This window comes from Periplaneta americana, chromosome 2, assembly GCF_040183065.1.
Source record: "Periplaneta americana isolate PAMFEO1 chromosome 2, P.americana_PAMFEO1_priV1, whole genome shotgun sequence".
NCBI lineage: Eukaryota > Metazoa > Arthropoda > Insecta > Blattodea > Blattidae > Periplaneta > Periplaneta americana.
This window is the reverse complement of record NC_091118.1, coordinates 44,276,488-44,295,114: the sequence shown is the minus strand read 5'-3', so window position 1 is coordinate 44,295,114 and position 18,627 is coordinate 44,276,488. Positions and strand designations below refer to the sequence as shown.

At 34.5% G+C, this 18,627-nt stretch overlaps 1 protein-coding gene across 1 annotated transcript in view; it reads right to left on the bottom strand.

Annotated features, from left to right (window-relative positions):
• Positions 1–18,627, bottom strand: part of ptc (protein patched) — a 249,300-nt gene that overhangs the window by 169,676 nt on the left and 60,997 nt on the right. The window contains exon 2 of the mRNA XM_069816572.1: positions 15,133–15,325. Coding sequence (XP_069672673.1) covers positions 15,133–15,325 — 193 coding nt within the window. The remainder of the gene's footprint in view (positions 1–15,132; positions 15,326–18,627) is intronic.

Here is an 18,627-nt window from a genome sequence, read left to right as displayed (position 1 = left end):
ACACAAAGCCACCGTTTCTGGCGCGTGAAATAAGTAATGTGAACGTTGAAAGCGAGTATCTTATCTCTGCCACAGTCTGTACGCGAGAAAGCTCACAACTGTGATTTGCAGGTTGCTGACGTCACATCTGTTCAGGAGATGATACCACTTTCAGCCGAGTGGCAACAGATGCCACTGACTGGACAGTATACTCAAGGACACACGCTAGAAACGCAAAGTGCGCCAATTAAGACTGACAACTGTGATTGGCAGATTGCTGACGTGACGTATTGGGTGGTACCGTTCTCATCTGCTTTGGAAACAAGTGCTCACTGACTGGCTTTTTACTCAAGAACACACACCAAAAACGCTGGCACTGGCTGTACATGTTCTAAACTGTGGTTAACGAAACCTAGTTCCACTTTTTTGACAGAGTAAATACTCTTTAATAAAAAAATAAAACGTACTAAGTAGGAACATTAAATCCAGACGAAAAAGACCTTCGGGGAGGCTGAGACGTAGATGGGAAGATAATATTAAAATGGATTCGAGGGAAGTGGGATATGATGATAGAGGCTGGATTAATCTTGCTCAGGAAAGGGACCAATGGCGGGCTTATGTGAGGGCGACAATGAACCTCCGGGTTCCTTAAAAGCCAGTAAGTAAGTAAGTAAGTAAGTAAGTAAGTAAGTAAGTAAGTAAGTAAGTAAGTACGTACTAAGTTGACCCTAAAAAATACAATTTTGAAAGTGTTTTCACTATTCGTAGATTTAAATTTAAAAATTTGGATTCTGTGTTTTTACAAATGAAGGTATGCGATCGCGCGTCCTTCCAAGGGAATTTGAGGCCATGAGGAAGAATCTGTGAGAGCTCCAAGCCTGTTGGTCACTTGTCTCACTCTGTTTTCCACCGTTTCATTGAAGGAACGTAAGAGAATTGTGAAAAGAGCATGAAAATTCTCGGACTTTAATGCTTTTCGTGGTAGAGAATGGAGCGGTGCGGACCGCATCGAAAACCAGAAGGCTTGAAGTGATACTGTTGCTATAGATACAGACAGAGAGGCAGACAGATATAAAATTTGGCGATAATGATGATGTAAGAGTCAAATGAAGCCGGACTAAACGCTCGGGAGTCTAGCAGGCTGGCTCTTGTAATAAAGTTTGGGGTAATTGCTGCTATACTACTTGCTGTTGCAACAGTAATGGGTAATTAATGGCAGACACCCCGCGGGGGCCGGAGCGGACCGCGGCCCGTAAACCCGATAATTACATGGCAGGTGTACTCGGTCTGACAAAGACGAGCTCCACCTTCTGACTCAATCAATGGGGGCCGATCCCCTGTCTGCACATGACTCAATCAAACTACACGACCATGACTCAGCCGATGGGTGTTTGTTTAACGACGCCGTAACAATGCGACTTAAACAAATGGCTCGGTCATTGATTCTCCGGTTATTTAATGGCGTACAACCAACATGTGAGATGATGTAATAATAAATTGTGTGGTTTACATAAGCGAAAGCAATTAGTTCACACCAGTGTTGCCAACTGGCTAAGTCTAGCTTATCTATACCTGGTAAGGTTTATCTTGTCTCAGTAGCAATAAAACCAAGTCCCTTCAAATAAGGGTGGAGATTATAGGAGGGTTGTAAATTTTCAGGATTCCTTTCAAAACCTTGTTATTGTACAAGCTGCCGGAAGTCAGTTTCTTGAAAGACAAGCTCAGTGACGGAACTACACAGTACGAAGAGAGATATTTTGTTATTTTATTTTGTGCTACAGAATGTATTAACTAGTCCCTTCCGCCACTGGATGGATGAACGGCATCGCTCCACTCCCCCATGTAATTCTGACGAAGTAAGACATATCTCCTTTCTCTCTCTCTCTCTTCACAGAGACAAGATACATCACACTTTAGCCACAGAAATTCAAGAAATGCTTAGAGTCTAAAATATAGCATCTTTTACGTAACTGTCAGGCCAGAGTCTAGCTTTTTTTTTTTTTTGTCAAATACCGGTATTTATTTCTAAAATATTATACGAAAACAAAGTTCATCTCAAACAGTTTTATTGAAAATGTTATAGGGTAAAGGTTGGTAATAATGTGATACTAATAATATTATGATAGTTCTTTTTGAGAATTTTTTACAATAAGCGAGAGGAAGATCGGTTTTTTGCGTCAACGTATTAAGGGAATGTCGTGGACAAGTTTCTGCACAAAACCGGTCCTTCCCTCGCTCAGTAAAATTGTAAAAAATTCTCAAAAAGAACTATCATAATATTATTAGTATCACAATTTTACCAACCTTTACCCTATCTTGGCCTTTGCATAAAAGTTTACAAACTAATAATATTAGTAAAATTATTTGTGGTTTGTAATTTGTAGACTATTTCCGTGACATAACGGTAATGAGAAAACTTACAAATTGCTAGTAAAAAATACTAGTGAATTTTACAAGCTCTTACTGCATAATTGAAACTAATATTATTAGTCATTAGTATTTACTAATATTTTTTCTGCAAGTTTAAGTTCACCCATTATTACAGATTATTAGTGAGATTAGTTTCTTTGTAGTCAATAATAGTAAACCTCAGATCACATATAGACTATAACAGATTGCTCAGTCTTATAGACTTTGACAGTAACAAATTTTGTCAGGTTTACTATGCTGCTATCTAGTTGTTACATAAGGAGTCACGTAATAACTCCCATTTGAATTGCATTAGTGACTGTACTGCCATCTCGTGTTTGTTTACGGCAGACGGGTGGCGATCCTGGCGGTTGTTCTTTTCAAAGTGCTACCAGTTTTAACATAGGGATGAGCAATCTGTTATATATGTGATCAGGGTATTAAACTAAGGCCGACCGCTGTCCTTTCAAATTTACTGCAGTGAGGAATCGAAAACCACCAGATTTAGCGAGAAACACCTGACATTGGCAACCCTGTTTTCTCTCGTTTTCTCTACCTCTTTCTCATTGCTCGCTCAGTTGTTTTATTATTTAAATTCAACAATGAATTTTTCAAGGAAAGTTTAGATAGGCCATATATACGGTAAAAAAAGCAATTGAAGTGGTTTAATCATGACATTTGTGTATTGAAAATAATATAGGGTTTAAATAATAATAATAATAATAATAATAATAATAATAATAATAATAATAATAATAATAATAATAATAATAATAATAATAATAATAATATATTTAAAGTTTATATGCAATAATGCTGTTGGTACTCTAGTTATAAATGTTTTAAATTGACAGTAGGACTGTAAAATTAAACTTTCCGCGAATCTCAGATAAAGAATAAGCATTGTTACCACTAGTTCACCGTGACGACAAGCGAATCGGTTGCAATGGATTCGTAAATGGACTCGCTACTATTCAAGCATGGCGGGAAATTTTGCTCGAATTAGAAGATATTTATAAGAATTTCCTTCAAAAGAAAAGAGCTACGTAAAAAGCCTCTGGCTTAAAATATATACTGGAGTTACTGAGTAACGTCCTTTGCGATGAAGATGAAACCAAGAGAGAAAGAAAATGAACGAAGGTCAACTGTTTTGCAAAGCGCGTGACACGTGACCATTACATCGTCCGGCACTTGTTTTTAACTGCGGGCAACGTAACGGCATCTGTCAGAATATCTTTCACGTTACTATCAACGGTGTCTCGAGTACTTGCGACGTCACAAAAAAGTCACATGCCAGCTCAGCCAAGCGGGCACATGCCTCGATTCAGCTACTTGAATTTCTCAAATTGCAACTGTTCCAACCGGCTTGCGTAGATTCCGGCTCATACGAACGTGGAATATAAACCGATGCCCCTGTTTCCACCAATAGTAGGCCGGTTTAATTTAAAATATTGACTGCAAAATGGGGAAGCCAACACGAAGCTACGGACCATTCGTCTAAGAAAGTGTAAGAATTGGTGATGATGATGATGATGATGATAATAATAATAATAATAATAATAATAATAATAATAATAGTAAATAGCGCCTAGGGAGCTATTAAAAGTGGGAATTGTAACTTTAGCAGCTCAGCGGTTGTTACCATAGCAACAGGCCTTCCGATCGCAACGCTAATGTCATATTCCATCTTTAAAGAAAACGGTGTAGAATAGGAGTTTAACAAGGGGAATTACTCTTTCTCAAATATTGTCTCCCCTGTTCATTTTAAGGGAAAATGTTATAAGTTTAAATTTTTGAAGAATTAAAAATAAAATGAAGAAATAAACATTCGAATAAGAGTGCTAAACAGGATTATCGCTTTTCTACAAGTTTTTAATATACAGAGTAAACCGTAATAATGCCATTAATTTCAGGGGGTTGTTCTTTGAGATGTTTCAAACAAAATAGTTTAATAGAATTTTGCTCGTTTTGCTTCCTTTCCGAGATAAAAATTGTTGTCGTTGTTCCTGCAATAACTCCTATGTGACATATTTATCGATTTTCAGATTTTTGCTTCTATTAAATAACTTAAATAGTGGTACACAAATAATAAAATCTCCTGTATGTAATTTTCTTTCTTTCTTTCTTTCTTTCTTTCTTTCGAAAATGTAAGAATTCACAGTCTCCTATGTAACACTGCCATAGAATGAATAAATGTGTTCTTTCTTCGTACTGAAAAATTTTATATTTTGCACATAGGAGTTATTGCAGGAACAACGATATGAAACATTTCAAAGCGTGTTTTGAGAAAGCCATTGATTTAATTCCCAATATACTCAGTTCATTTAAGACAGTAGTGTATTATGAATGATAATAGATTATTGAAAGAATTTTAGTTTCGTTCTTTAAATGTGTAGAAATTTGATTCGAAGAAATGTAACATTTTAAAATTCCTTTTCAGAACGAAAAGTTACATTTGTTCAGATTGAATTTCTGCACATTTAAAGGACGAAACTAAAATTCTTTCAATCATCTATTATCACAATCAAAGACGTGATCATAATACATTGCTCTCTTAAATTGACTGAGCATATTGGGAATTCAATGAATGGCTTTCCCAATGAAATGTTTAACACAAAACAAATTTTTATCTCGAAAACGAGGAAAATTGTATTAATTTTTTTGTTCGACATATGTCAAAGAACAGCCCTCTGAAATTGATAATATTGCTTACGATTTATCCTGTATAGACTAAGCCTTCATGAATGCAAATTAAAAGAAGAAATTTAGAAAATGTATTGCTAAGATGAGGACTGTATATGAATTTAATTCTGTTTATGCTGACGATTTCGTAGTATGTAATATACTTACAAGAATCGAACGCGGATAACGGGCATGTAAAACTGAAACTCCAGCTGTTCAACTAACTGAGTGCAATTTTTTTTCTTCATCCGCCAACAGTTCTAAGGTTTGAAGTTACAGGTAGAAGACAACATAAAGGAAAGGTGATTACAGGTATGTTTTTCACCTCTGCTTAAATGCTCTTTCTGCATTTTTAAAGACGTGTTATTCTCGTTGTTGAGCACAAATCCTATTTAACAGGTTACTAGAGCCATTCAGCCTAATGGACCACGGGTCTGTGGTACCGAGTACATTACCAAGAACTGACTCAGGTAAATTTCGTCGCCGACTGAAACTTTAACAGGGCTACAGAGGGGAAGTTCTATATCCATTTCTGAGTAGAGCTAGTGATAAGAAAATGTATTATACTACTATTAATGTAATATGATATATCATCTTTACATATTTACGTATGAACGCATCTTGTCTTGGATTTAGAGACTCTTTTCCATAAAATATTCCACGACATATTACGAAATTAAAATATGTACTGTATTTTATAATAACATACCTGAAGTAAAACGATCTAATCCATACCATATATCTCTTCAAATTAACAAAACTATTTCATTTTATGTCCGAAACTAGAAGCTGTATTTCATATCAGAAATTAGAAAGTCTATTTCATATATCGTAATATAACTAAATTAGGACTGTTTGTTATACATCAAATTAAAATATGTAACATAGCATATCTGACTAAAAGCCATGTTTAATATTATGTACTGTATCTAAAAATAGACATAGATATTACAACTGACATTGAAAAATCTATTTCATTCCACGTCTGATATTAAAGATGCATTTCATATTACATCTCAAATTAAAAGATGCATTTCATATCATATCTGAAATTAGATCTATATCATATTCGATCTGAAATTAAAAGGTCTGTGTCGTGTCATCTAAAATTATAAAGTCTATGTCTACTTCATGTAATATCTGAAATCAGGTTTACTTAATATCATCTGAAATTAGAAATTATGTTCTTTATCATATCTGAAATTACAGGATCTATTTCATAGTCAAAAGTAAAAGATACATTTTGTATCATATCAGAAATTAGAAGTTCTCTTTCATATTATATCTGAAATTAGGTCTATTTTGTATCATGACTGAAATTATAAGGTCTATTTCATATTCCATTTTAAATTAAAAGATGTGTCATATAATCTAAAATTAGAAAGTCTAGATCTACTTCATGTCATATCTGAAATCAGAAAGTTTATTTCATATTATCATAACTGAAATTAGAAGGTCTATTTTGTATCATGGCTGAAATTATAAGGTCTATTTCATATTCCATTTGAAATTAAAAGATCTGTGTCATATTATCTAAAATTAGAAAGTCTAGATTTATTTCATATCATATCTGAAATCAGAAGGTTTATTTCATATTATCATATCTGAAATTATAAGGTCCATCTCATATTCCATTTGAAATTAAAAAATCTGTGTCGTATCATCTAAAATTAGAAAGTCTAGGTCTATTTCATACCATCTCTGAAATCAGAAGGTTTATTTCATATTATCATATCTGAAATTATAAGGTCTATCTCATATTCCATTTGAAATTAAAAAATCTGTGTCGTATCATCTAAAATTAGAAAGTCTAGGTCTATTTCATACCATCTCTGAAATCAGAAGGTTTATTTCATATTATCATATCTGAAATTATAAGGTCCATCTCATATTCCATTTGAAATTAAAAAATCTGTGTCGTATCATCTAAAATTAGAAAGTCTAGGTCTATGTCATACCATATCTGAAATCAGAAGGTTTATTTGATATTATCATATCTGAAATTATAAAGGTTAATTTCATATCATATCTGAAATTATAAGGTCTATCTCATATTCCATTTGAAATTAAAAAATCTGTGTCGTATCATCTAAAATTAGAAAGTCTAGGTCTATGTCATACCATATCTGAAATCAGAAGGTTTATTTGATATTATCATATCTGAAATTATAAAGGTTTATTTCATATCATATCTGAAATTATAAGGTCTATCTCATATTCCATTTGAAATTAAAAAATCTGTGTCGTATCATCTAAAATTAGAAAGTCTAGGTCTATTTCATACCATCTCTGAAATCAGGAGGTTTATTTCATATTATCATATCTGAATTTATAAGGTTTATTTCATATCATACCTGAAATTATAAGGTATATCTCAAATTCCATTTGAAATTAAAAAATCTGTGTCGTATCATCAAAAATTAGAAAGTCTAGATCTACTTCATGTCATATCTGAAATCAGAAGGTTTATTTCATATTATCATATCTGAAATTATAAGGTTTATTTCATATAATATCTGAAATTATAAGGCCTATTTCATATTCCATTTGAAATTAAAAGATCTGCGTCATATCATCTAAAATTAGAAAGTCTAGGTCTATTTCACATCATATCTGAAATCAGAAGCTTTATTTCATATTATCTGAAATTAAAAGTTCTATTTCATATCATATCTGGAAATAGAGGGTCTATTTCATACCATATCAGAAATTACAGGATCTATTTCACATCATATTTGAAAGTAAAATATTTATTTTGTATCATATCAGAAATTAAAAGTCTCTTTCATAATATAGGGGCTATCTGAAATTAGTTCTATTTTATATCATAACTGAAATTAGATGGTCTGTTTCATATATTTTGACGTACAGAATCTATTTCATATCATATCTGGAAATAAAACATCTATGTTGTATTAAATCAGGAATCAGAAGGTCTACTTCATAATATACGCATTTAATATATCTGAAAGTAAAAGATCGATGTTGTATCAAATAAAAAATTAGAAGGTCTATTTCATATCATTACTGAAATTATAAGCTGTATTCCGTATCGTATAAATAGTTCTCTATGCTTCCTTTCATTTCAGATTAATGTCCTTGGCTTTAGAGACTCCCCTAGAGGTCGTTATCATCATCATCACCATCATCATGAGCAGCACAATTAGTAATATTATAATCATCACCACTACTACTCAACAAACAACACATGCTAGTATTATGACTGACGCCTCAATTTACTTAAACTCCGACACTTCAAAGAAATAACCAATAAGACACGGTCTGGTCTCGAATGTGGACCACCCAAGTCGTAGTACAGGTGGAGTCACGCCGCGCCTTCCAGCTTGGAGCTTTCACAATGCTTGGAAGTCCTTGACAGCTGAGATCTCAATGCAGTTTCATTACCGCCACTCTGAAAAGCGACAAACTCCGTAGGTTTTGTGTGTGACACTGCTGGTGGCTTACTCAAATTACGTGCCCGTGAATCCCTCCCACCTCCGGCTTGATCACTCTCTTCGGCCGTAAATAACTTATCACGAGGGTCACCTTTGTGCCCGCGGAGGCAGGAGGTCTTCCTTAACGTCTCAATGCCAGAATTGCATACGACAACAATACCAGAGCCCTCCCGCTGAGCTCAATTCAGCCAAATGTGGCAACACTGACAGTGATTTATGCGTACGCCGCATTGTTGGAAGTGCGTGTGGGGTCCGGTCAGAACTATTTCCGCAGGAAGAGATTGTTTATAATTGGGAGCCTTTGGGCAGCTCTGGTGAGTTCAGGTAGAAATGATCTCCCTTTGTTAATGCCGACGGAGTAACACAAAGCGGTAGCCGATAATTATAGTTGGACTAACAAATGTTCAGGTATCCACGCGATGGCTCTTGCCACCACCTGTACGTATATACGAGGTGAAAGTCTCTGATTTTGGTACCTAGCAACGGAGTCTTGGTTACATTCTGTAGAAGGAAACAATATTTTAAGCACTGTTTGTGTTTTCGTACACGACTATGTAATTGCCAAGATTAAAATTGATTTTATAGTGGTCTAGAGCAGTGGAATTCAATCTTTTTTGCTAGCGTACCCCCAATTTTTTTACCTTCTTATCCCTCAAACGGCATTGCAATTATACAGAATGTCCCAGGAGGAATGTAAAATACTTCAGGATAATGTAGTTTGAATTAATCTACATCGATTTAACTGATATGGTACTATGTGCGAAATATAATTGTTGGGAAGTTATGGATGGGCGAACTTTTAAATAGAGAGAGGCATTTTAGAACATTGTGATATGATACATTCTTGACTTGTCTTGTTCCAATAAATGTATTTCATAATTGAGTACACACTTAGTAAAAAAATAAAATAATTACACAAGACAAATTACTAAGGTTGCTCTTCTTATGGATTCCATGAATTGTAAATTCATATCATGTACGGTACCGGTTCTTTTTCCGATCTCAAAGAAAGCACTTAGTAACTTGCCAGTTTCAGATTACATCCGGTAACACGGCAAAACACACAGCCAGTTGGAACCCTTCGATTGAGGAAACGTCGTCTATATTCCTCAACAGTAGCTAACACAAAATCCATAAAAAAAGTATGTCTGCATAGCCTATTCACTATGTGAATACAGGAATTAAATGTCAAGTGAACGTGTATTCAGTTGAGTGTTTTGATCTGACGTTGCGGTGCTCAGGTGCTGCCGTGTGCAAAAGATCTGGCGTAACACATCAAGTAGACCTATAGTACATGGAACCGCATGTCGTTCCAGTTTTTCTCCTCTTAATTTCTCCTCAACCGTTAAAACTTCGGACATAGGTATATCAGGTTAAATCGATGTAGGTTGACCCAAACTACATTACTTACTTATTTATGGCTTTCATAAAACAGCCCTCAAATAAGCCCCCCATCGGTTCCTATCCTGAGCAAGATTAATCCAATTTCTACCATCATATCCCATCTCCGTCAAATCCATTTTAATATTATCCTCCCATCTACGTCTCGGCCTCTCCAAAAGTCTTTTCCCCTCTGGCCTCCCAGTTAACAATCTATATGCATTTCTGGATTCGCCCATACGTGCTACATGCCCTGCCCATTTCAAATGTCTGAATTTAAAGTTCCTAATTATGTCAGGTGACGAATACAATGCGTGCAGTTCTGCGTTATGTAGGCTAACTTTCTCTATTCTCCTGTAACTTCATTCCTCTTAGCCCCAAATATTTTCCTAAGCACCTTATTCTCAAACACCCTTAACCTCAAACTACATTATCCTGAAGTATTTTAAATGTCTCCTGAGATACCCTATAGGCCTATAAAAATTGCACAAGACTGTGATTGATATTTGCAAAATATATTATTATTATTATTATTATTATTAGTATTATTATTACTATTATTATTATTCGGTAGTTATTGATGTAATAATAATAGTAATAATAATAATAATAATAATAATAATAATAATAATAATAATAATAATAATAATAATAATAATGAATTATGTAAAATGTTACTGAAGCAAGAAAGACAAGAGTTGATAGCTTTTGTAAAAGAAAATACTGTGGCCTATGTGAACTGAAATGATTATCAACAAATGTATTACAATAAAAATATTAGCATTTTTACATACGCAGTCAGTGGGATGCGTACCCTTTGAGACAACCGTACCTCTGGGGGTACGCGTACCACAGATTGAATACCACTGGTCTAGAGCAGTGGTTCCCAAGGACCTTTGAAGCTCACATTTTATTTTGGCGGATCCTCAAAATGTCTTGTACAATTTAAGCTGGTAATGATGTTTTACTCATTAAACATTTACATAATGCAATGACTTAAACATCCTTAATAAAGTGATATAGATATTGAGTTTCAGTTTTATGTCTTGGATATAATCTTGAAATACTACATAAATACAAAGTTATTTTACGTTATATTATGTATTTGCTGTGAAAAATAAAATCAGTTTTTTAGACTTCCAATAAGTGTTTCAGTGGAATGGTTTATGTCTTTGTTCTAAAAAAAAATATTATATTAAGGCTTACCCTAAGGTTATGAGTACGGAAATATAACTATTTTTTCTTCTCTACGTACGACGAATACAAAACTCGAGTTTTGCCCACTTTTTCGTTACACCCGGTAGAATTTGCAAAATCGTGAAACGCAAGGCGTTTATCATCATTCGTCCTTGCAGATATTAGGCCTAGTGGCCTGTTACGGTCTCCGTCCATCTTTTCAGGAGGCGTTCCAAAGATCGTCTTCCATGTGGTACCTATAGCGGAGAATTTGTCTTGAGAGTCTGGAACGGTCCATCCTATTGACATGGTTAAGCCATTTTTGTCTATAGTGGTTGAGATGAGAGGCGTTTATTATTTTTGAAAATTACTAAATTAAACACTCAATGACACATTGTACACGTGGAATGCAGAGGAAACACCTAGCAAATAAGTAAGCTTATGGCAATTGGCAGCAGCGCACGATGTCGTGTCTTCAGATCTCTTGATATGTTTGCCATGGCGACGGGTTAAAAAACAAAGAACTGTCAGTCAGGAGTATTTTTAATCAGGATCTAGTTTATAATGCTGACAACCCTGGAGAAACGGAAATAAATAGCAGATGTTACAGAACAATATGCCGTGTGTTTTTATTTTTACCCATTTCCTGTGATCAAAACACGCGATACTATGTTTCATAGTTTAATCTGTTTTGAGGGTCAAAGCAATGCTGTGTAAGAAATTATATTTTTAGAGTCGTATCCTGGTTTTAGAAACAAATTAAAACACTTAATTAATAGCGCACATCATTATAAGAGGTTCTGTATTGCATTGTCATGTTATGGTTAGAAAAGTCAACAGATAAAATGTTCGGTTTTGGGGATCGGAAAAGCGAGATATTGGCCAAAAACATAGCATGAGGTCGGGTATCGATTAGACGTTCTCCGGGCAGCAAACGGAGCACATGTTAAAGTGTATGCATGAAATTTCGATAAGTTAAGGTATTATTTGCTGAAAACCACGTCTCTATAGCGTAGTTTTTCAGTAATAATTATGTTTATAATCAGGAAAATACTTTTATGTAATGTTCGCCATGTAATTTTATGTATTTGCCTAAATACGCCTGTGGGTTTGCGATTAGATTATACGCAGCACAATAGTGACAAAGAAGTTGCCGTAATGGCACGGCGAACGTGTTACACATAATTTGTGTTCTATGAATAGAGTTCAGCACAGTTGTATGCTATCTACAATTTAAAAAATTTGAACAACAAATTAAAGAGCACAGAATAATTAGAATAATATCGCTGTAACTGTATTCTTTGATCAAAATATAGCATGGTAATTGATCAGATCCAGTTGTACTATCGATAGTTAACGCGGCACACTATCGGATGCAATGACGAATATAAGTTATTCTGTTACATTTCGTAATAAAATAATGACGAAACTATGACGTAGCTATGTAACAGTTGTACTGTTATACACGACGTATGTAGTGATTATTAGTAAGGAATTTACACACGACTTATTGTGTAAGTATAAGACAGTTAAACGTCTAATACTTTTTATTAGTAAGACTGTTAGTATAATCCTTAATTATTCATTAGTTTAGCTTATTAGCCATTATTTCATTTATTTACTAATTTAATAGAATATTCTACACATTATATGGAACGAGCATGACAAAATCGAACGGCTCATACTCCATCTTTCGTGGCTCTCTTTGCATGACCTCTTCGCAGAGTTTTTTTTTTTTCTGGCGTGCGTACAATACGTCCAGTTAAACACCTTCTTGGTACACTGACGTTTAAAGGGTTAGGCACAGCTTACAGCAGTAAAATTTTGGAAATATTCAATAGTTTTTTCCTTCATTACTTCATCTTGTACAATAATGAAAATTAGTATGTGTAAAACACTGTCCTTCTGCTATATGAAAAAAAAAAAATATTTTTACGATTAAAAAAAATTATTTACATTTTTTTTTTCAAAATTCAGTTCACTGTGCAGTGATGAAGCGTTTCCTACATAACTCAAAAATTATCCAACATTCTGTGATGAAATTTTTTGTGTGTATTTATGCATGTCATATCTATAACATTATGCAAGATCAATTCTGTACCTCTGATAGATTGTCTGATAAAAATAAATTAATTTAAAAAACGGTCAAATATCAGTACTTTCTTCTAACACAAAATAAAAAATAAGGAATGTAGTTGAAAGAGCATGATAATGTAAACCTGAGTTTCAGCAATAAAATAAAAGAGAGAGAGAACATGATAAAGTTAACAAGTTTACGAGTTGTGAGGGTAACGCTTCATCACTGCACAGTAAACTGCTACCATTTTGAATTTTGAAAAAAAATATATATGTATAATTTTTTTTTAAATCGTAAAAATATTTTTTAATATAGCAGAAAGATAGTATTTTACACATACCAATTTCCATTATTGTACTGTAAAAGATACAGTAATGGAGGAAAAAAAGTTGAATATTTCCAAAAATTTTACTGCTGTAACCCCTTAAAGGTATCTGACCTTAATATTCGATAGTAATCGATAATTTGTTGGTGGAAGTGTGGATTCTTATTATTTCTATGAATATATGGCGAAGATAATAGTCACTGTCGCTAATCGTACATACATATACCCGCATTATAGAATTCAATTTTTTCATCCCTGTCTACTGATTGTAAAAGAACAGTGGGTTTTGCTGGAAACCGCTAATATTGTCAATTATGAGAATAATTTATACTTAATTTACATAATTATTTTCCTTGACGCTTTTTAACTGCCCAATAATGGTGCCACCTGTTAGGAACTAGCGGAACTCTTTCAAAGTTTGTCAATTTTTTTTTTTTTTTATCTTTAGTTCTGACATCCTGTGGTTGGAAAGCTCGCTCACACGATCATAAAATCGTAGGTCGGATTTCTTTGAACATCAGTGTACATGCCGCCTCTGGTACTCTTTTATTTTCAGTAGGCATGTCGGGGACTATACACGATTATAATGGGCTTGTATTAAGTTACCATGACGACCAATACGTTGCAGGGCTTTTATTTGGAACTAGCCGTACCCGTGCGCTCCGCTGCACCCATTAGAAATAAATATAAAATAATTACATAATTAAAATAGGACATTTGATCCAGGGAACATTCGTGTTTGATATAAGGATAAATCGTTTATTATGTTACTTAATTTAAATTGTATTTGCATAATTAAAATGCGATCATTTTGATCCAGAGACCACTCATTTGGTCATAAAAATTATTTTAGGAAATACAGGAAACGAATGTACAGAATAGTCTATCAAGTTTCCTGTGCATAAGAAGCTATTTTAATCTTACCTGTCCTCGATTCACTCAGAAGTTACTGTAATAACATTATAGCATTATGTCCATCTAGAGAAACTACACTTTCCAATGGTGAAATAATAATTAATTATACAAATCTGTTAATTTAGCTTCTGATATTACTTCATACAAACACAGAAACATTATCTGGAGGCTATCTTTCATAGCTTTCGATTGTTGCTGTCCAAGGCCCCTTATAGACGAAGTCATTTGTTTTTTAATTCATTACACGGCCTTAGATGGCAGTTATTTTAATTTTTGAAACTCATTTATCTCATTAAATATCAGTCCTATCAAAATTTTTAAAAGAATAAAACTTATCGAAAATGATTTTTAAAGAAAGTTTTGTTATGTAACATTTTTCATAAAAATCAATAATAAGCGAGATATTTCGATTTATTTAATTCAGACCCCCTTATAACCCCCCTTTTAAATAATGTATTTTGAATGCCATATAGCCTATAATCTAAGTTACAACGAACTTAATTTATATTCCAATTTTCATCGAAATCGGTTCAGCCATTATCGCGTGAAAAGGTAACAAACATACAGACAGACATACAAACAAAAATTTCAAAAATGCGATTTTCGGTTTCAGGGTGGTTAATTATATGTGTTAGGACCAATTATTTTTGGAAAATCGAAAATTACCAGAAAAATTTCGGCTACAGATTTATTATTAGTATAGATGTAAGTTGAATGCTCACTATAACACTGACCTTCCACCCACAGCTGATCGACACGAGTGTGCACTTGAGCGGACTTGAGGCCGACGCAGAAGGTGGCGAGCACCAGGATGGCCACGAAGAGCACCTTGCCCGCGTGTCGGTGCAGGAAGCAGCCCAGTTGGAACAGCTGATTCTGGAGACGGGCCCGCAGCCACAGAGAAGCGCGCTCCCCGGTTGCTTTACCCTGAAACGGGGAAATAACACACTTAACACTTGACGCAAGAGAGTGTGAAATACTTTTACACTTTAATTTCTTTTACTAGTTTTGGACATTTAATTTCCTTCATTCAACCAAGTGCCCCATCTAGTGGACGACTCACATATATTTATATATTATTGTTATGTATCAGATTACATATATAGGCTATATATTTTTTTGCATTGTTTGTTTTTGGCGTATTATCTATCTATTGTTATTTTATATGTAAGTTGAAAAAATATTGTGAGTTAGCTTTCTCTTTGGGGTATATGAAATATATATGGAACTGGATAATACCCACGGCAGACCAATATCGATAGTCGACGCTACTCGCTGGCCACTAGTCACCGGGCCGTACCGAGCCGTATCAAACAAAATATAATCGAAATGGTGGTAGTCAAATTCGCGACAATATTCTTAAATAATTCACTCCATTAGTCAAGTTCAAGGTTTTATGTAATACAACGGCGGTTTTTTAATGCATTAAAAGAAAATGAAGATGTAATAAGATCATAAACTAGGTTATCACAAGGAAATTAACAGGAAAAAAAGGTGTGTTTTACGGAATACCATTAAAATGACGGAAAGTAAATTTACGCTTAATGTACGCCAAAGCGTAAAGTACGTAATTATGACGGCGTTGCTGTTTTATTTCTGGCCTATAGAAAAACACCTAGCCTTTTAGGAAAAAAAATTTTTGGGGCCATGAAATTATTCACCGCTTTCATTATAGGCCTATTATTTTTTTTATCTATATTACGAATCAAAAACTGTCATATTATATAATTTTAACTACTACATGGACGAATGAAATAAAGCTAACCTAACCAAAGCTAACCTAACCTAACCAAAGCCAACCTAACCTAACCAAAACTAACCTAACCTAACCAAAGCTAAGCTAACCTAACCAAAGCTAACCTAACCTAACCAAAGCTAACCTAACCTAACCTAACCTAACCTTCGTAAATGCAAGGTCTGTAACCGGAGCAAGAAGGGATCTCAATCATTTAATCCGCAATGTACACGCAAAAATGAATTCAAGTAAGGATCACGCTCCCACTACATGAGAGGTCCGCGCATGCGCTACAGCAAAACTGTTTCTGTCCCGAGCCTCTCATCTAAGGCACTCGTCATAGTTTACTCGCAATATTTACGCAAATACACATTGTCGCTAACAGTGGTGCTATCTCTCAATAATGTTCAGAACGAAGGAGGTAGATTGAGAGAGAGAAAAAAGAAATATAGCACAAAACTGTTTTGTCTCGAGACTCTCATCTAAGACACGTAATAAGTCACATAATCTACCTGCAATATATTTGCGCATATACACTTTGTAGCTAACACTGGTGCTATCTCTCAGTAATGTTCAGAACGAAGGAGGCAGAGAGAGAGAGAGAGAAAATTCTCCCACCAACGTCATGTTCTTATGTTGGTGACATTGTGTATTTACTTAAATTTGGTGGTAAACGTAACGGCAAGGTTCAAAGTGACCGTGGTAATTCTCCAGTATAGCGATATATATATATATATATATATATATATATATATATATATATATATATATATATGTCTTTCTCGTATTTGCTGTTTTGACTTGTTTTGTTTATATTCCTTCTCTGTATTTCTTTAGTTTTTCTGTTAGTATGTCTTGTCTTTAGGATCGTTTTTTTCCTGTAAGTACCACCAAGTGAAAAACCCATTTGTTAAAAAATATTCATTCATTCATATTTTGAATGTCAGAAAGTTTATTTCCACCTATGCGAATTTCCTCAGGCTAAGACTTCTCTTACAATTAAGAGAGACGAGTTGTTCTCTGTCCGATAACCGAAAGGTTAGGGTTGGTGCACGTGTTTTTCGCTATGTGAGCGAGGAGTGATGTCTTCCTTTGGCACTAGCATGAACCTCCAAAGTCCAGGAGTTGAAAGACGCGACAGATGTTCTGCAGAAACTCTGTGTTCCTTGGCTTCAGTTCTGTGGATTGTTCCCGATGACTAAGCACCACGCCATGCTAGCGCTGTGATGGTCTAGTCAACTAGATGTGGGTGAGTAGGCAATTTTACATCCTGGCTCGTTTTATTCTAAAGAAAAAGATACGATATCTTAAGAGATGTGAGACCCCAACTATGAAGCCGTGCAGACGACTCTAACGACATTGTACGTAATATAAATACAATTTCTTATCGAACAGGTGAGTGATATTAGGATTGTCCTCGACGCGGAACATCATCAGATATCGATACAAGCGACAATATATTTGACACATTTTCTGAAGTGAGCCTATTATTTGATATATCAAACGGCCGGTTTTTCTTGTTATTAGCTATGAACGCGAAATATAACAAAGAGATGCACCAAGAAGTATAGGCCTATGTGGGTTTTATCGTGACTGAAATCTAATAGTAAATTTATTGCGAATTTTTGCCTCTTTCTGCAAAAATTTTCATTTCTGCATGCATATATCAGTAAGGGAGAGTCGGGTAGTATCGGACAGTGAGTTTCTTTCATCTACCACACGATGATAGTACCTGATTGACATGGTTACGTTTCTGTGATGTCGCATAGAGAAACGTAACCATGTCATTCAGGTACTACCATATGGTGGTAGATGAAAGAAACGCACTGTCCGATACCACCCGACTCTCCCCTATATCAGTCAGAATCTCAATCAGAGATAGGTGCTATGTTGAAGGACAACAAAATATGGGTGTGAAACAATTTTCAAATCGCTCAATAAATTTAATGAATTTTGTATGAATCAAAGATTAAATGAACAAACAAGTTTTCTTTTTTTTTTTTAATTTTGGATGCCCTTTTTATTTTGACAATGCTGAACAAAATCTTGAATAAATAGCTTTTTTTGCTTTATTGCATGGATTTTTTGTATAAGAGATTTCGGGTACGACTCCCATGTGAACTCCATACATTTAGGAAAACGTATTATGTGTCTTTCATATGTTAAATTTTATATTACCTTGTTAACATGTTTCGACCTGTTATTGGTCATCTTCAGAACTGGTTGTTGCCGGTCTTGGCGCCTTTTGTTTTGTTTCCTGTGGGGGTGTGTTTGTATAGTGTAATGTGGAGTCAAAGAGTCTGTGTGTTCTGAAATTGAGTTGTGTGTTGAGAATTTCATTTGGATGTTTTTTTTATGTGTGTATTTCGTATTATTCTAATGTGTTTAGTTTCTGACTTTTTGGTTGGATGTGTAGAATTTCCATGTCTGTGTTGATGTCTCTGTAGGTGTGGTAGACATGGAAATTGTACACATCCAACCAAAAAAGCAGAAA